Genomic DNA, 20,800 nt, shown 5'->3' with positions numbered 1-20,800 from the left:
TAGCCACTCTGCGGCATGTGGGATCTTCCCAGACCGGGCCATGAACCCGTGTCTCCTGCATCGGCAGGCGGACTCTCAACCACTGCGCCACCAGGGAAGCCCTGGAGGGTTTTTATCATAAATGGGTGTTGAATTTTGTCAAAAGCTTTCTCTGCATCTATTGAGATGACCATATGGTTTTTCTCCTTCAATTTGTTAATATGGTGTATCACATTTATTGACTTGCATATATTGAAGAATCCTTGCATTCCTGGAATAAACCCCACTTGATCATGGTGTATGATCCTCTTAATGTGCTGTTGGATTCTGTCTGCTAGTATTTTGTTGAGGATTTTTGCATCTATGTTCATCAGTGATATTGGCCTGTAGTTTTCTTTCTTTGTGGCATCCTTGTCTGCTTTTGGTATCAGGGTGATGGTGGCCTCAAAGAATTAGTTTGGGAGTGTTCCTCCCTCTGCTATATTTTGGAAGAGTTTGAGAAGGATAGGTGTTAGCTCTTCTCTAAATGTTTGATAGAATTAGGCTATGAAGCCATCTGGTCCTGAGCTTTTGTTTGTTGGAAGATTTTTAATCACAGTTTTAATTTCAGTGCTTGTGATTGGTCTGTTCATATTTTCTATTTCTTCCTGATTCAGTCTTGGCAGGTTGTGCATTTCTAAAAATTTGTCCATTTCTTCCAGGTTGTCCATTTTATTGGCATAGAGTTGCTTGTAGTAATCTCTCATGATCTTTTCTATTTCTGCAGTGTCAGTTGCTACTTCTCCTTTTTCATTTCTAATTCTATTGATTTGAGTCTTCTCCCTTTTTTTTCTTGATGAGTCTGGCTAATGGTTTATCAATTTTGTTTATCTTCTCAAAAAACCAGCTTTTAGTTTTGTTGATCTTTGCTATCATTTCCTTCATTTCTTTTTCATTTATTTCTGATCTGATCTTTATGATTTCTTTCCTTCTGCTAACTTTGGGGTTTTTTTGTTCTTCTTTCTGTAATTGCTTTAGGTGCAAGGTTAGGTTGTTTATTTGAGATGTTTCCTGTTTCTTAAGGTAGGATTGTATTGCTATGAACTTCCCTCTTAGAACTGCTTTTGCTGCATCCCATAGGTTGGGGTGGTCGTGTCTCCACTGTCATTTGTTTCTAGGTATTTTTTGATTTCTTCAGTGATCACTTCATTATTAAGTAGTGTATTGTTTAGCCTCCATGTGTTTGTATTTTTTACAGATCTTTTCCTGTAATTGATACCTAGTCTCATAGCATTGTGGTTGGAAAAGATACCTGATACAATTTCAATTTTCTTCAGTTTACCAAGGCTTGATTTGTGACCCAAGATATGATCTATCCTGGAGAAAGTTCCATGAGCACTTGTGTGTATGCTTTTGTTTTTGGATGGAATGTCCTATAAATATCAGTTAAGTCCATCTTGTTTAATGTATCATTTAAAGCTTGTGTTTCCTTATTTATTTTCATTTTGGATGATCTGTCCATTGGTGAAAGTGGGGTGTTAAAGTCCCTTACTATGAATGTGTTACTGTCGATTTCCGTTAGTATTTGCCTTATGTATTGAGGTGCTCCTATGTTGGGTGCATAAATATTTACAATTGTTATATCTTCTTCTTGGATCGATCCCTTGATCATTATGTACTGGCCTTCTTTGTCTCTTCTAATAGTCTTTATTTTAAAGTCTATTTTGTCTGATATGAGAATTGCTACTCCACTTTCTCTTGGTTTCCATTTGCATGGAATATTTTTTTCCATCCCCTTACTTTCAGTCTGTATGTGTCTCTAGGTCTGAAGTGGGTCTCTTGTAGACAGCATGTATATGGGTCTTGTTTTTGTATCCATTCAGCCAATCTGTGTCTTTCGGTGGGAGCATTTAATCCATTTACATTTAAGGTAATTATCGATATGTATGTCCCTATTCCCATTTTCTTAATTGTTTTGGGTTTGTTGTTGTAGGTCTTTTCCTTCTCTTGTGTTTCTTGCCTAGAGAAGATCCTTTAACATGTTTTGTAGAGCTGGTTTGGTGGTGCTGAACTCTCTCACTTTTTGCTTGTCTGTAAAGTTTTTAATTTCTCCATCAAATCTGAATGAGATCCTTGCTGGGTACAGTAATCTTGGTTGTAGGTTTTTCTCCTTCATCACTTTGAATATGTCCTGCCTGTTCCTTCTGGCTTGCAGAGTTTCTGCTGAAAGGTCAACTGTTAACCTTATGGGGATTCCCTTGTGTGTTATTTGTTGTTTTTCCCTTGCTGCTTTTAATATGTTTTCTTTGTAATTAATTTTTGACAGTTAGATTAATATGTGTCTTGGCGTGTTTCTCCTTGGATTTATCCTGTATGGGACTCTCTGTGCTTCCTGCACTTAACTATTTCCTTTCCCATATTAGGGAAGTTTTCAACTATAATTTCTTCAAATATTTTCTCAGTCCCTTTCTTTTTCTCTTCTTCTTCTGGAACCCCTATAATTCGAATGTTGGTGCATTTAATGTTGTCCCAGAGGTCTCTGAGGCTGTCCTCTGTTCTTTTCATTCTTTTTTCTTTATTCTTCTCTGCAGTAGTTATTTCCACTATTTTATCTTCCAGGTCACTTATCCGTTCTTCTGCCTCAGTTATTCTGCTATTGATCCCTTCTAGAGTATTTTTAATTTCATTTATTGTGTTTTTCATCATTGCTTGTTTCATCTTTAGTTCTTCTAGGTCCTTGTTAAATGTTTCTTGCATTTTCTCTATTGTATTTCCAAGATTTTGGGTCATCTTTACTATCATTATTCTGAATTCTTTTTCAGGTAGACTGCCTATTTCCTCTTCATTTGTTAGGTCTGGTGGGTTTTTATCTTGCTCCTTCATCTGCTATGTGTTTTTCTGTCTTCTCATTTTGCTTATCTTACTGTTTGGGGTCTCCTTTTTGCAGGCTGCAGGTTCGTAGCTCCCGTTGTTTTTGATGTCTGTCCCCAGTGGCTAAAGTTGGTTCAGTGGGTTGTGTAGGCTTCCTGGTGGAAGGGACTCTTGCCTGTGTTCTGGTGGATGAGGCTGGATCTTGTCTTTCTGGTGGGCAGGTCCATGTTTGGGGGTGTCTGTGGCCTTATTATGATTTTAGGCAGCCTCTCTGCTAATGGGTGGGTTGTGTTCCTGTCTTGCTAGTTGTTTGGCATAGGGTGTCCAGCACTGTAGCTTGCTGGGCACTGAGCGGAGCTAGGTCTTAGCATTGAGATGGAGTTCTCTGGGAGAGCTTTCGCTAGGACCTAGAAGAACTAAAGAGCAAACAAACAATAATGTACAACACAATAAATGAAATTAAAAGTTCTCTAAAAGAAATCAATAGCAGAATAACTGAGGCAGAAGAACAGATAAGTGACCTGGAAGATAAAATAATGGAAATAACTACTGCAGAGCAGAATAAAGAAAAAAGAATGAAAAGAATTGAGGACAGTCTCAGAGACCTCAGAGACAACATTAAACACACCAACATTTAAATTATAGGGGTCCCAGAAGAAGAAGAGAAAAAGAAAGAGACTGAGAAAATATTTGAAGAGATTATAGTTAAAAACTTCCCTAATGTGGGAAAGGAAACAGTTAATCAAGTCCAGGAAGCACAGGGAGTCCCATACAGGATAAATCCAAGGAGAAACATGCCAACACACAATAATCAAACTATCAAAAATTAAATACAGGGCGTCCCTGGTGGCGCAGTGGTTGAGAATCTGCCTGCTACTGCAGGGGACATGGATTCGAGCCCTGGTTTTGGAAGATCACACATGCTGCAAAGCAACTAGGCCCATGAGCCACAAGTACTGAGCCTGCACGTCTGGAGCCTGTGCTCTGCAACAAGTGAGGCTGCGATAGTGAGAGGCCCACGCACCACGATGAAGAGTGGCCCCTGCTTGCCACAACTAGAGAAAGCCCTCCCACAGAAACGAGGACCCAACACAGCCAAAAATAAATTAATTAATTAATAAAAAAGAAATTAAATGCAAAGAAAAAATATTAAAAGCAGCAAGGGAAGAACAACAAATAACACACAAGGGAATCCCCATGAGGTTAACAGCTGATCTTTCAGCAGAAACTCAGGACATATTTAAACTGATGAAAGGGAAAAACCGACAACCAAGTTTATTCTACCCAGCAAGGATGTCATTCAGATTTGACGGAGAAATCAAAACCTTAACAGACAAGCAAAAGCTGAGAGAGTTCAGCACCACCAAACCAACTTTACAGCAAATGCTAAAGGAACTTCTCTAGGCAGGAAACACAAGAGAAGGAAAAGACTTACAATAACAAACCCGACACAATTAAGAAAATTGTAATGGGAACATACATATCGATAATTACGTTAAATGTAAATGGATTAAATGCTCCAACAAAAGACATAGACTGGCTGAGTGGATAAAAACAAGACCCATATAAATGCTGTCTACAAGAGACCCATTTCAGACCTAGGGACACATACAGACTGAAAGTGAGGGGATGGAGAAAGATATTCCATGCAAATGGAAATCAGAAGAAAGCTGGAGTAGCAATTCTTATATCAGACAAAAGAGACTTTAGAATATAGACTATTACAAGAGACAAAGAAGGACACTACATAATGATCAAGGGATCAATCCAAGAATATATAAAATTGTAAATATATATGCACCCAACATAGGAGCACCTCAATACATAAGGCAAATGCTAACAGCCATAAAAGGGGAAATCGGCAGCAACACAATCATAGTAGGGGACTTTCACACCCCACTTTCACCAGTGGAAACAGTCACAAAGATCAATAAAACTATAAGCTGGTTCTTTGAGAAGATAAACAAAATTGATAAACCATTAACCAGACTCATCAAGAAAAAAAGGGAGAAGACTGAAATCAATAGAATTAGAAATGAAAAAGGAGGAGTAACAACTGACACTGCAGAAGTACAAAGGATTATGAGAGATTACTACAAACAGCTATATGCCAATAAAATGGAAGAAATGGACACATTCTTAGAAAAGCACAACCTTCCGAGACTGAGCCAGAAAGAAATAGAAAATATAAAGAGACCAGTCACAAGCACTGAAATTAAGACTGTGGTTAAAAATCTTCCAGCAAAAGCCCAGGACCAAATTGCTTCACAGGCAAATTCTGTCAAACATTTCGGGAAGAGCTAACACCTGTCCTTCTCTAACTCTTCCAAAATATAGCACAGGGAGGAACACTCCCAAACTCATTCTGTGAGGCCACCATCACCCTGATATCAAAACCAAAGATGTTACAGAGAAGGAAATCTACAGGCCGATATCACTGATGAACATAGATGCAAAAATCCTCAACAAATTACTAGCAAACAGAATCCAAGAGTGCATTAAAAGGGCCATACACCATGATCAAGTGGGGTTTATCCCAGGAATGCAAGGAATGTGATACACCATATTAACAAATTGAAGGAGAAAAACCATATTATCATCTCAATAGATGCAGAAAAAGCTTTTGACAAAATTCAATACCCATTTATGATAAAAACCCTCCAGAAAGCAGGCATAGAGGGAACTTACCGCAACATAATACAGGCCATATATGACAAACCCACAGCCAACATTGTTCTCAATGGTGAAAAACTGAAACCATTTCCTCTAGTGTCAGGAACAAGACTAGGTTGCCCACTCTCACCACTCTTATTCAACATAGTTTTGGAAGTTTTAGCCATAGCAATCAGAGAAGAAAAAGAAAAGGAATCCAAATCGGAAAAGAAGAAGTAAAACTGTCACTGTTTGCAGATGACATGATACTATACATAGAGAATCCTAAAGATGCTACCAGAAAACTACTAGAGCTAATCAATGAATTTGGTAAAGCAGCAGGGTACAAAAGTAATGCACAGAAATCTGTTGTATTCCTATACACTAATGATGAAAAATCTGAAAGTGAAATTAAGGAAACACTCCCATTTACCACTGCAACAAAAAGAAAAAAATACCTAGGAATAAACCTACCAAAGGAGACAAAAAGCCTGTATGCAGAAAACGATAAGACACTGATGAAAGAAATTAAAGATGATACAAACAGTTGGAGAGATATACCGTGTTCTTGGATTGGAAGAATCAACATTGTGAAAATGACTGTACTACCCAAAGCAATCTACAGATTCAATGCAATCCCTGTGAAACTACCAATGGCATTTTTCACAGAGCTAGAACAAAAAATTTCACAATTTTTATGGAAACACAAAAGACCCTGAATAGCCAAAGCAATCTTGAGAAAGAAAGACGGAGTTGGAGGAATCAGGCTCCCTGACTTCAGACTATATTACAAAGCTACAGTAATCAAGACAGTATGGTACTGGCACAAAAACCGAAATACAGAACAATGGAACAGTATAGAAAGCCCAGAGATAAACCCACGCACATATGGTCACCTTATTTTTGATAAAGGAGAGAAAAATATACAGCCTCTTCAATAAGTGGTGCTGGGAAAACTGCACAGCTACATGTAAAAGAATGAACTCCCTAACTCGCTAACACCATACACAAAAATAAACTCAAAATGGATGAAAGACCTAAATGTAAGGCCAGACACTATCAAACTCTTAGAGGAAAACATAGGCAGAACACTCTATGACATACATCACAGAAAGATCCTTTTTGACCCACCTCCTAGAGAAATGGAAATAAAAATAAACAATTGCGACCTAATGAAAGTGAAAACCTTTTGCACAGCAGAGGAAACCATAAACAAGACGAAAAGACAACCCTCAGAATGGGAGAAAATATTTGCAAATTAAGCAACTGACAAAGTATTAATCTCCAAAATTTACAAGTAGCTCATGCAGCTCAATATCAATAAAACAAACAACCCAGTCCAAAAATGGTCAGAACACCAAAATAGTCATTTCTCCAAAGAAGATATACTGATTGCTAACAAACACATGAAAAGCTGCTCAACATCACTTATTATTAGAGAAATGCAAATCAAAAGTACAATGAGGTATCACCTCACACCAGTCAAAATGGCCATCATCAAAAACTCTACAAACAATAAATGCTGGAGAGGGTGTGGAGAAAGGGGAACCCTCTTGCACTGTTGGTGGGAATGTAAATTGATACAGCCACTATGGAGAACAGTATGGACGTTCCTTGAAAAACTTAAAATAGAACTACCATATAACCCAGCAATCCCACCACTGGGCATATACCCTGAGTAAACCATAATTCAAAAAGAGTCATGTACCACAATGTTCATTGCAGCTTTATTTACAATAGCCAGGACATGGAAGCAACCTAAGTGTCCATGAACAGATGAATGGATAAAGAAGATGTGGCACATATGTACAATGGAATATTACTCAGCCATAAAAAGAAACGAAATTGAGTTATTTGTAGTGAGGTGGATAGACCTAGAGTGTGTCATACAGAGTGAAGTAAGTCAGAAAGGGAAAAACAAATCCCATATGCTAACACATATATATGGAATGTAAAAAGAAAAAAAAAAAAACGTTACGAAGAACCTAGGGGCAGGGCAGGAATAAAGACGCAGATGTAGAGAATGGACTTGAGGACATGGGGAGGGGAAAGGCTAAGCTGGGATGAAGTGAGAGAATGGCAGGGACTTATACTACAAATGTAAAACAGATAGCTAGTGGGAAGCAGCCACATAGCACAGGGAGATCAGCTCAGTGCTTTGTGACCACCTAGAGTGTTGGGATAGGGAGGGTGGGAGGGAGACAAAAGAGGGAGGCGATATGGGGTATATGTATATGTATAGCTGGTTCAGTTTTTTATAAAGCAGAAACTAACACACCATTTTAAAGCAATTATACTGCAATAAATTTGTTTAAAAAAACTGGTGAAATCCAAATAAACTCTATAGTCTAATTAAAAATAAAAGAAGGTGGTATAGAAACTAGAGTTTCCAATTATAGGAAAAAATATATACTTTGAAGTTGAAAGTTATTTCACTTACCATACAGGATCAAAATAAAGGTAGAAAACAGGAGAGGCCTGGGAGCAGAATCAGAGTAATGAATTAAAGAGCTTCTCTCAGATTAACTGGGCCAAGAAATTCTATATCTACAAACTTTATCCTACAGGTATACTCAGCCATGTGTGCACAAGGGTATCCCCTGCAGTGGTGTTAATAATGACAGCAGATTGGAAACAACCCACATGTTCATTAATAGAAGTACAGGTATGTAGTGAAACATTAGGCACTAAGCAGATAAGGGTGCACATCTCTTCATGGTTCAATGGAATGGTCTCCAGGATAGATTGTCAGGTGTAAAAGAGCAAAGTATAAACTACTATGTAAAGCTTGCCACCACTTGTTTGAAAGGGAGGCATATGCATTTCTGTCCATATATGTGTAGAGCATCTCTACAGCTAATAATACTGGTTGCCTTTGTCAAGGGGTACTGGAAAACTGAAGACAGAAGTGATATACTTAATTTTCACCATATATCTCTTTATACTCTTGGGATTTTTTTTGCCATGTGTATGTATTGTCTATGCAGATATATGATTTTTTAAATTTATTTAATTTTTTTTATTTTTGGCTACATTGAGTGTTCATAGCTGCACACGGGCTTTCTCTAGTTGCCGCAGCAGGGGCTACTCTTCATTGTGGTGCATGGGCTTCTCATTTCAGTGGCTTCTCTTGTTGGTGGAGCATGGGCTCTAGGCACGTGGGCTTCAGTAGTTGTGGCATGTAGGCTCTGTATTTGTGGCTCACAGGCTCTAGAGCGCAGGCTCAGTAGTTGTGGCGCACGGGCTTAGTTGCTCTGCAGCACATAGGATCTTCCCAGACCAGAGATTGAACCCATGTCCCTGCATTGACAGGCGGATGCTTAAACTGCACCACCAGGGAAGCCCAATATATGATATTTTTAAAGGAAAAGAAAGGGGTAGAAGGGAAATGATAAGAAAATCTAGAAAACAGAAAACATAAAGATGGAAGAAATAAGACAAAAAAGTCAATAATCATATTAAACGTAGCTGAATTCTTTTCTGCCTTTCAGAGAGAGATTTTATTTGAACTTTAGAAAAAACATCTAGCTTTGCTGTTTATAAGATACACACCTAAAACAAAGTGATCACAGAAAAGTGACAAATAACCAGATGGAATAATATACCAGACAAATCCTAATCCTCCATAAGTGTATGTGTGACAATTACAATATTAATATAAAACAAAATATAATACAAAGCAACAGCATTAAATAGGAAGAGGAGATATTATATGCTGATTAAAAGTTCAGTCTACCAAGAACAGATTGTCACAAACCTTTTATACATTTATAAGAAGCTTCAAAACATACAAAGCAAAGAGTGTTTGCTTTCAAGGAGTAATTGTGACATGTATAATCAAAATAGGAGATTTTAACATGCCTCTCAGAAATAAGAAGTAAATATGTAGAGTATTTGAATCAAAAATTAATCTATATATACTATTGAACTCTGTACCCAACAAATAGAGAATAAACACTTTTTTCAAAAAAAAAATACATTTACAAAATGTTACATATATATGTACATATACACTCTAATATTAAAAACAATTTTAAGTAAGAGAAAATAAATTACATATATTTAAAAGTGAATGAAAATTACATAATGCATATGAAAACATGTGAGATACATAATCTTAAATGTATTTGTTAGAAATAAGAAAGAATGAAAATAAATTGACCAAGAAGTCAACTTCTAGGAAAAGAGCACTTAAGGAAGCAAAAGTAGAAGAAATGAATGAGCAGGGAATAGTAACTTCAAATTTAAATAATAATATTGGTCAATAAAATGAAAACCCTTTTGACCCACCTCCTAGAGTAGAGGAAATAAAAACAAAAATAAACAAATGGGACTTAATGAAACTTAAAAGCTTTTGCACAGCAAAGGAAACTATAAACAAGACGAGGGGCTTCCCTGGTGGCATAGTGGTTAAGAATCTGCCTGCCAATGCAGGGGACATGGGTTTGAGCCCTGGTCCAGGAGAATCCCAAATGCCGTGGAGCAACTAATCCCGTGTGCCACAACTACCGAGCCTGTGTTCTAGAGCCCACGAGCCACAACTACTGAAGCCTGTGTGCCACAACTACTGAGCCCAAGTGCTTAGAGCCCATGCTTTGCAACAAGAGAAGCCACCACAATGAGAAGTCCGCGCACTGCAGCACAGGGAACTCCCCCTTGCTGCAACTAGAGAAAGCCCGCTCACAGCAATGAAGACCCAAGGCAGCCAAAGATAATAAAATAAATTTTTAAAAAAAGAAGAAGAAAACAAGACAAAAAGACAACCCTCAGAATGGGAGAAAATATTTGCAATGGACAAAGAATTAATCTCCAAAATATATAAACAGCTCATACAGCTCAATATTAAAAAAACAACCCAATCAAAAAATGGGCAGAAGACCTAAATAGACATTTCTCCAAAGAAGACATACAGATGGCCAAGAGGCACTTGACAAGCTGCTCAACATCACTAATTATTAGAGAAATGCAAATCAAAACTACAATGAGGTATCACCTCACACTGGTTAGAATGGGCATCATCAGAAAATCTACAAAAAACAGATGCTGGAGAGAGTGGAGGAAAGGGAACCCTCTTGCACTGTTGGTGGGAATGTAAATTGATTCAGCCACTATGGAGAACAGTATGGAGGTTCCTTAAAAAAACTAAAAATAGAATTACCATATGACCCAGCAATTCCACTACTGGGCATATACCCAGAGAAAACTATAATCGAAAAAGACACATGCACCCCAGTGTTCATTGCAGCACTATTTAAAATAGCCAGGTCATAGAAGCAACCTAAATGCCCCTCGACAGATGAATGAATAAACAAGTTGTGGTACATATATACAATGGAATGTTACTCATCTATAAAAAGGAATGAAATTGGGTCATTTGTAGAAACGTGGATGGACCTGGAGACTGTCATACAGAGTGAAGTTAAGTCAGAAAGAGAAAAACAGATATTGTACATTACCGCATATATGTGGAATCTAGAAAAATGGAACAGATGAACCGATTTGCAAGGCAGAAATAAAGACACAGATGTAGAGAGCAAACGTACGGACACCAAGGGGGGAAAGTGTGGGGGGAGGGGGGGAATGAACTGGGAGATTGGGATTGACATGTATACACTAATATGTATAAAATAGATAACTAATAAAGTACTGTATAAAAAATAAAATACAAATCAAAAAAGAACAGTAGATAAAGTATGTTATGATCATAAAAAAATAAAATGAAAACCTGATTCTTTGATATGACAATGATTTTGATGGAGTGAAAAAGAGGAATCAAAAAAGCTGCCATATAATGCTATACATAAAAGAGATTTTTTAAGTAATAAGAGAATTCTGTGTACAACTGTATACCAATAAATTTGAAAATCTAGATGAAATGTTTGATTACATAGGAGAATATATGAAATTGAGTCCAGGAGAAGCAGAAAATCTAAACTGATTAGTAACTGTTGAAAAATTTATAAAGATGATCAGTGATCTATCCTTAAAAATGCTTCATCCTACTAAACATGCCGGAAGGAGAATTCCTTTGTTACGCTAACCGTTCTAGGGCATAAGTAAATTTTAAAAGATTACCAATTCATACTGAAAAGTTAGTGCAACTCTAATACCAAAACTAGGCAAGAATGGTGACATGTACCAACCTCACTTACATAGTTGAAAAGATGCTAAATAAAATATTAGCAAATAATATTTTGCTAATTGCTGTTAAAGAATAATACATAAAAACCAAGGAATTTTATATCAATCTATCATACTCCAAACTACTATTTCGATTCACATCCCCACCAAGAATAAGAACACCTGGTTTTCTGAATCTTTGCCAACACCAGGGGTGGTAGGAGAAGACGACTCTGGTTTTTTTGTTTGACTTCTCTTTTTTTCCTGAGAAAGACATATAAATTGAGTAATTGATATTTTTTAAATTTTAATTTCAAATTAAAAAGTTTAGAGTAGGGCTTCCCTGGTGGCGCAGTGGTTGAGAGTCCGCCTGCCGATGCAGGGGACATGGGTTCGTGCCCCAGTCCGGGAAGATCCCACGTGCCGCGGAGCAGCTGGGCCCGTGAGCCATGGCCGCTGAGCCTGCACGTCCGGAGCCTGTGCTCTGCAACGCGAGAGGCCAGAACAGTGAGAGGCCCGCGTACCGCAAAAAAAAAAAAAAAAAGTTTAGAGTAATGGAGACATAATATCTCAGGTCAACGCAAGGGAAAATTATGAAATAAATTTCATCTTTGGATCCTCCAGCCTCCCTTTGGTGCTTCCTCTCCCTCTTTCTAGGATCCTTAGGTACTTCAGTCTAAGCACACCATGGGGATGGGGTGCCACAGACAGGTGGACAGCCATCCCCTCCACACCAGTTTTCCAGAAAATCTGTGAAGCCCCAGAGTACAATGCTATTTCAGGCTCCTGGACAAACAACAGCACACATATCTACATCTCCACCACCCCCACCCTGAAATCCTTTAGCAGCTCCACACTATAAACCTTCCTTTCCCCTCCTCAAAGCTGTTCCTAAGAAAACCTGATACTCTTATATTTCAGGGTAAATTTATCTATTTGCTACCTTGGAAGAATTTGCATCTAAAATGGGATCTCTAATTAGGCAGTGAAATTTAGGCATCTGCAGAACAAGTAGGTCAGATGTTTAAGGAATTCCGTTTGGTGCCTAATTTCTGAATTCTTTTAAAACAATGAGAGATGTTATCCTGGTAGTCCACAGCTTGCTACCAGCTCAGCACACGGTAATACCTTTCAAACCCTAGCCAGCCCTGGCTTAAAGAGTTGAAGATTTAGCCAAAATTCCACTTCTGCTCCTTGGTTCTTTCTCCAGTGGACCTGAAGTTTTCTTCCCAATTAAGGCACTTCTGAATTCAGAACAGAGAAGAACTACCTCTCATCTCTGCTCTTGGTTCCAGTCACAGCTGTTCTTCTAACTTGATGCTGATACTCTGTCTCTGGATAGTGGACTAGAGGATTTCTAAGGCAACTGACAGTTTAACCGTGATTCTAGGTACCTGTTCTCTTCATCATGGTGGCAAAACTTAGAATTATACATTAGCAAATCCTACGAAGTTTACTTCCTATGTGGTTAGAAACAGGGAAGCCCCGTTATTTTCCCAGTTTACAGATAAAGAAACGAAGTCTAAAGCAGTTGAGCACAGTAGTAATTCAACCAATGTATATATTCAAATAACCTTTTGGCTTCCTTAAGTAGCTTCCATCTGACTTGGAAAAAAAATCTTCATTATTGTTAAGCATGATGTGGGGACTTCATATTAACCCAACTTGTATTAACCCTTCACTGCTACATCTGTACTCTCCTCCCCATCATTCATCCCCAGAGAATACTTTTCTTACCAGAATTAAGAGGAAAAAATGTTATTTTATTGTGTGCTTTTTCATTCTTACAACCTGGATACTAAGTCATTCTCAAGAAAGTTTAAGGCTATTGAGAGGATTGAAGGATCTAGAGGCATCACAATATTGAAACCCTTGAATAACTATTGCTGAGGAGAGAGTGTAGTGATGGCTGTATTGCACACGTGTATATACACAAAAACACACAGGGGCACACACACATGCATACATAGTGGGGCCACTTACTGAAGGGCATACTAACTAGCTATTTTTAAACACTTAATTTCTCAACTCATAGTTTAAATTATAGCTTACACATTTTTTTCAAATCTGGAAAGTTTTAATTTTAAAACTGAAATGGTAGAAGGGGACATTTTCTTTGGTCTCTGGTTTCAGAGATTGTAACCATAATCAATGAGTTATCTTAAGTTGGTTTCTGTTTGGAGGCTACTGAGGCATCTCCCTCTTAATGAGTTGCAGACCCCTCTAATTGAATTCTTGGTATGCATGCTTTTCCTGTGGTTAAGAATCTACCTTATAGATATTAAGATAGTCTGTGTTCAAATATGGTCTCATTGATTTAATTTCTCTTGAGAGAAAAAATGCATTGCTAATGGTCACCTTGTCTCAAATTTCAGATTACAGTATTTCGGATGGGATCAGAAGGACACCAGGACATTGATTTAGCCATCCTGACAGCTTTGCTTAAAGGTAAAGAGTTTCTACGTCCAGAGAATGCAAAAATAATTTAAATGGATTAACACAGCAACCTTATGTCTCCTAAGAGTGGATATAATTCCAAATGATACCATGACACATCCAATTATTGATAACATAAGGGCTTCTGTTATAAGACATTCTTAATGCTATTAAATTCCCCTATAATAGACCTGTTACAGTGTGACTCAATTTCATAAAATTTAAGTGTACTACAGTTCATCCGTGTCCATTCAATCATAAAAATATATGAATTAAAAGGCTAATGTAGGGCTTCCCTGGTGGCACAGTGGTTGAGAGTCTGCCTGCCGATACAGGGGACACGGGTTCGTGCCCCGGTCCGGGAAGATCCCACATGCCGTGGAGCGGCTGGGCCCGTGAGCCATGGCCGCTGAGCCTGCGTGTCCGGAGCCTGTGCTCCGCAACGGGAGAGGCCACAGTGGTGAGAGGCCCGCGTACAGCAAAAAAAAAAAAAAAAAACCACTGGGGAATCTAAGTAAGACATGTAATGAATACAGAACTAACAGAAAACAATTTGTAGGAAATCAAATGTCCTGTGGACTTATACAATCATTTCAGAGATAATTACCATTTTATTTTATACAGTTCACTTCTTCAGACATAAGTACTGCTATCAGTAATTAATAAACTAATTAATTACTTACCTATTCTTAAGCAGAGAAAGAACTCTTTTTAAGGTATGTATTTGTTAATTTGTTCAGACTATAAAGAAGAAAGTTTAAAATAAAAATTCAAATGCCAAAAGAAATAGTCAATATGTTCTAACTTTAGAAAAAATTTCTAGTAAGAATGCTATTGATTAGATTAGATCATACGAAACAATGAAAATCACTGTTTTCAGAGTCATTTTGCTTTAAAACTGTACTTTAAAAAAAAACTCTAAATTTGAAATAAAGGTGGGTAAAATCTAATGTTTTAAAACTACTTTTGAATGCATGCCCCTCCAACTCTATTAACTAGAAAATGCAGAATTATTTTCACAAACTAGTACTGATATACACAATTAGTCTTGCTAAATAACTCATTTTTAAATGGCTTAATTAATCCTTGTTAAAACAAAAATTTTGACATATATTCTAAAGTAGTTTCTGTCCAATAATTCTCTGCACCAGATATATTTCGTAAGTAACTAACACCCTAGAATGTTTACTGAGAAACTGTCTTTGCTTAAAATTGGATGATTAATGAATAGGTTTTATGGGAATTTACTGTGGCTCTGCTTTGAAAATTAAAAAATTATTTCTAATTATGTGTTCCATCTTTCCCACCCTTTTTTCTGTGTGTAGGCAGCTTAATACAACACATGCATGATTGCTTTCTTTTTAATATTGTTTTTTTTAACCCAGAACTGTTTAGATAGCTTTATTAAGGCCAAAAAAGACATTCATGTTGACACTTTCATCATTTATATGCAATGCAAAGTTATTAAATATTACGCAATGGAAATAGATGAAATTTTGTCCCAGATATCTCCAAAGTCAAAATGTGTGGCATATTTATTTTAGGTTTAAAAGGGCATGGGGGTAAACTGTGGGAGAACAGTGAAATATTTCAGGTAGAGATGAAATTCACCCAGTATTTTTTACAGTGTGGATTCTTAACAAAAGTATTATTAAGCCCTTCTCTGTATGAGACCACTTTTAATCTTCCTTGTGTCCTTTGACTGTAAATCAGGCTCCCCAAAATGCACTTGTTTCCTGATGGTTCATTTTACCTCTTTAGCCAAATCTTTAACTTAGATGTCACGGAGCAGATTGGCCATGATCATTAGAACCTTAGCATGGGCCCCCCAGACCTATGTCTGCGACTGGCCTCTTATTATTACTTCATCCCAAAGCCACCCTGAAGCCACAATACCCTCTTTCACCTTGCTACTCCCTTGCATTTTACAAACTTGGAAATTGAGGCCAAAGAGTCTAAAAGACATTCAAGATCATTAGGCAAATCAGTGGCAGAGCCAAGCCTTAAACTCAGGTCTCCTCACTTCTATTGTTTTGTTTACAAACATGTATGAGTCTTTGGGGCATCCAGGATTTCTTGGCTCTACACTGCCACAGAGATTTCAGGCATTTGCCCCTTTGACTCCAGGGGTATCCGAGTGATAACAGATCAGGACATCTACTTCCTTAAAACTCTCAGAACACCTACCAGGGCCCTCAGCTGCCAGATGATCTTAGCTGCACGCACAGTATCTTCATGATGAAACTAGAATGCCCACAATTTAACCTAATGTAATGGAAGAAAAAGTATAGTCTGACACTTGTTTTATTTTTAAAGATTAGACCTCTGGTGAAATATTGACTTAACCAGGAATTTTTTTAGTTACATGTGATAGAAACACAGTTCAACCTAGTTCAAACAAAAAGAAATAAAAGGGTTCACACAGCCAGGAAGTCTGAGGGTGAAGTGAGTTCAGGCAGAGTAGCATGCAGGACTCAACTGGTGTCATCAGGGTCTATACTCCATTTCTTAGACGTTAGTCTGTACACTTGTTATGCAAAACAGCGATCAGTAGTGCCAAGCTCACATCCAATCCACTGAGCAAACCCCAATTCAAAAGAGCCATCTTTCCTCGTACTTACAATGAGAAGTCCCAGGGAGCATTTGGATTTGCTTGCCTTGGTTCAGTGCCCATCCCTGAATTCATCACCGTGGCAAATAAGATGGGAGAATCCCTGTAAGCATGAAATACAAGATGGGATCAGCTTCATCTGAGTCTCAGAGTTATAGATTCCCAGCAACACAAAAAAGAGGTTCTGTAGCCAGAAAGTAGAGGAGGAAAGAGTGCTGAGAAGACCAAAAGCAACTAAAAAATATACACGTCTCTGCAGTTGTATTAAAAGAAGTACTGAGGGTCAAAGAGTGTCATATTTACCTCACATGCAAGCACCTCATGCACCTTAGTAGAATAAATTCTTCACTCAGTAGACAAAAATGGAAACTAGGTCGAATGAATACTAATCAGGGTTCAGACATTCTCCCAAGGCATTCTCATGCAGTTCACTTCAGGTAGACCTAAATATGCAATTTATGAATATTATTTACTATATATTGTTATTTATTACTCTAATCATTATAACCTTTTCAGTTTTAATTGTCTGTACTTGATTATTTCTGCCAAAAATTTTAAAGGAGATTAGATTCTTAACACTTTTTCCCCAAGACCAAAGTCTGTCCCTTAGGAAAAAATGATTCTGGGAAGACCAAATCGTCCCAGGCTTTCCCCACTAGACACCATCCACCCCATCCTCCACTACCACCCCAACCCCTCAGAATAGTACTTACCACAGTGAGACCACCAGTAAAGGGCCTTATAATGGTAAGAATTACAGCCATACTCAAAGCATCGCTACTCCCTGATTGAACAAATTGCTTTACTTCATTGAGGCTTGGTTTCCCAATCTGTAAAATTGAGATAATTATCATACCTCACTTACAGTCATTGTAACAATTGTAATTAATAATGCAAGTAAAGCACTTAACAGTACCTGGAAAGTTCTGTTTAATAAAAGATGGTCGGACAGGTCATGATGATGATGATGCCAAACTAGAAATGAGGACAGGGACCGCATCTGTTTTACTCATGACGATATACACATATACACAGCGCCTGGCACACCGTCAGTATTCAGTATGTTATATTTGTTGGATGCGTGAATAAATGATCAACAGGCTTTGGGATAAGTTTATATATATATATATATATATATATATCTCCTAGTTCTTTGCTGGCTGTAGAATTGACCACATTATTTAGCCTCTGTATGCCTCAGTTCCCTTAACTGTGAAAAGGGAAATTGTACCTTTCTCGTGTGGGTTGGTTTAAAAGGGATGCATGAGATGGTTACAGTGGAAGCTCTTTGAGGGCAGGCACTCTGCCTTCTTCATGGTAAATACTGAACACTTAATGCGTTGATACTCTTCCCCTTCTAAAACAGGCTTTAAAAATTCCTAGGGGATTAGGATGTCCCCCATGTCCAAAATCCAACAGAATCATAATATGTTAATTGTGAAAGGACACATAAATTTGAAAAAACAACACCCTTGAGCATACATGTAAATAACCAGAACAGACCACAAAAGAAATTTAATCTTGAAAATGGTTGAGCACATGCTAAGCTGCCTTAAAATGAAGTTAATTTTCTGGCAAGTTTATTTTCTTGCATATCCAAGTAGATCTCAGAGCAATAATAGAGACCATGGTAGATAGCAATTTGGGACATTTCTGTTTGTCTCTAATAGGAGAATGCAATAAAAGAACTTAAATCTCTTAATCTTTTTATTTGTGTAACGTTTTACAATTCACAAAGCATTTTCGCATGTTTTATCATCTAATCTTTATAACAACTCTGTGGAATGGTTGCCAGTTTATTTATCTCCAAACTGGGCCTTCTGGGGCATGAAAGTGGGAGGTATAGATAATTATGACAGAACAAGCAGAATGAACCAAGAATGTCCAGGTTAAACTGGGAAGAGTGATCATCCTGATTACAACACCCACCTTCCAATTAGGAAGTTTCCGGAAGAAAAGTATTATGTCTTCTTTGCCTTCATATCCCAATACCAGGAAGAATGCTTGACATACACTCAGCATTCAATAAATGTCCACTGATTGAAAGAAGTGAAGTTTAGTCCCAAGCCCATCAGTCACTGGCCAAAGTCATATAAACAACCTAGACATAAACTGGGCCTCCTTACCCCTTGAAAGTTCATTGAAGTGGACTCCAACCTTTCAACTCAGTGATCCACAGAAATGCAAACTCCACATCCTCCCCAGGATTTTTGCAAATTCCTGAAAGATGTGAGTTCTCTTGGTCACCCCTGCCTTCAGGTTCCTGATTCCACATGTGTTATTTCTGTTTCTCATCACAGAAGGCAAAATGTAAAACTCAGCCTTGCCACAGTTTCAAAACAAAAAGCAAAATTCACTTACACAAAGCTTTTAACAGACATAGTAGACTTTTCTAAAAAAGTAGGTAGGGATGGAAGAGAAGTTCTCAATAATGCACAGCAGGCATCTCCAATGTTGACATCCTTTGGCTATTTCACACAGGGACTTTCCATGGATCCTTCACCCTTGACTTCCCCAATGTCACACTGTCTCACAGTCTTCTCCCCCTCTTCTCCCACTGTTCTCTTCTTCATGCTCCCTTCTAAGAGTAAAACAAAGTCCTTCAAACAGAGCATTTCATCCCTGTTCTCTGACATTTTGGCCCTGGCCCTGAAGGGCTCATCTACCCTAAGCAGCTTTGCAGGGTATTTTTACAAACAAAGACAGCCTCCTTCCTAAGCAGAGTTCTGGTGCCAACTCATAGGAGAGAGTGATTTCTTCGGCTCCTTTGATGTAGGTAGTAAGTGAGAGAGTGGGGCCTGGACTTAAGTCTCTAATCAGAAGATGAGAGTACGATGTTCTTTGCTCCAGGGCCATAATCACCAGCAGTACAAGTTACAATGTGTAGTAGGCTCAAATGCTTGCAAGAACTGTGAACATCGGCCCCCAGGTCTGCAGCTGTGGCAGGCCATTTGTAGCAGATTTTCAAGATTATGACCGTGTCCGTAATATTGTCTCATTGTAGAACTACAAAGCTGGATAGAACCGTAAAGGTCTAGGATAGGGAGAGCCCTCTGCTGATGTTCAGACAAAGGGGAACTGGGATCCAGGTCTGCAGATGTCCGGGTCTGTTACTCCTTCTCTGCATCATGCAGCCAGTTCTGGAGGCACATGTCATCCTTGGCCTCTTGTTACACAAAAGGTAAACACCTTTCACTCTGCAGCTCCCTCATGCATCAGGATTGGCACGGGAACAAAGCCACGTGCACATTAAGCTAATTGCAAACCCAAAGCTCCTGAGCAGCTCTCAGCTTGTGAAGACATCATCACTGCCGACTGCCCAGCAGTACTGTAGAATTATACCTTTTCTTCCTTGACTTGCCTGAGAGCAATGAATCAGCCATTAGTTAAATCACTTATTGAATATTCTGAATTATATAACCATGCAGATTGGTAAGAGCATGATTCCAAAATGAATAGTTTACATTAATAACAAAAGTAATAGTGATAACAATAGTAAAACATGCAACAATAACAACTAATATGGCACTTACTATAGTACAAGCATTAACTAATTTAATTCTCACACTACTACAGTGGGGCAGGTACTATCAGTATTAGCCATTTTACACTTGAGGAAACTGAGGCACAAGCAGGCTGCCTTGGCCAAGGTCACACAGCTAGAAATTGATGGAGTCTGGACATGAACTCAAGTTATTTGAGTCCAGAACACTTGCTCTGCATCCTAAGCCTCTATGGCCAGGATCAGATATTAAGGACTACCCCCATTTTTTACATGTTCTGAACAATAAATGGTGGCTAAACTTTCCTTGATGTATAAAAAAAATACAGATTCCTAGTTAAATATGGTCCACTGAATACGTGGATCTACTATTATTAGTCTCCACTGAATCCCTCTAAAACAAGAGTAAATGGTTATTTATTTATTTATTACTTTTGCGGTACGCGGGCCTCTCACTGTTGTGGCCTCTCGCGTTGCGGAGTAGAGGCTCCGGACGCGCAGGCTCAGCGGCCATGGCTTACGGGCCCAGCCGCTCTGCGGCATGTGGGATCTTCCCGGACCGGGGTATGAACCCATGTCCCCTGCATCGGCAGGCAGACTCTCAACCACTGCGCCACCAGGGAAGCCCTGGTTATTTATTAAAAGCATTG

General features: G+C 38.4%; 1 protein-coding gene across 14 annotated transcripts in view; it reads left to right on the top strand.

Moving 5' to 3' along the window:
- TRPM3 (transient receptor potential cation channel subfamily M member 3) overlaps positions 1–20,800 on the top strand; it is a 787,839-nt gene that overhangs the window by 652,898 nt on the left and 114,141 nt on the right. For all 14 annotated transcript variants that reach the window (XM_065879762.1, XM_065879761.1, XM_065879759.1 and 11 more), the window contains one exon: positions 13,977–14,049. In XM_065879762.1, the coding sequence (XP_065735834.1) occupies positions 13,977–14,049 (73 nt within the window). The remainder of the gene's footprint in view (positions 1–13,976; positions 14,050–20,800) is intronic.

Source organism: Phocoena phocoena, chromosome 6 (genome assembly GCF_963924675.1).
Source record: "Phocoena phocoena chromosome 6, mPhoPho1.1, whole genome shotgun sequence".
NCBI lineage: Eukaryota > Metazoa > Chordata > Mammalia > Artiodactyla > Phocoenidae > Phocoena > Phocoena phocoena.
This window is presented reverse-complemented; position numbering and strand designations above follow the sequence as displayed.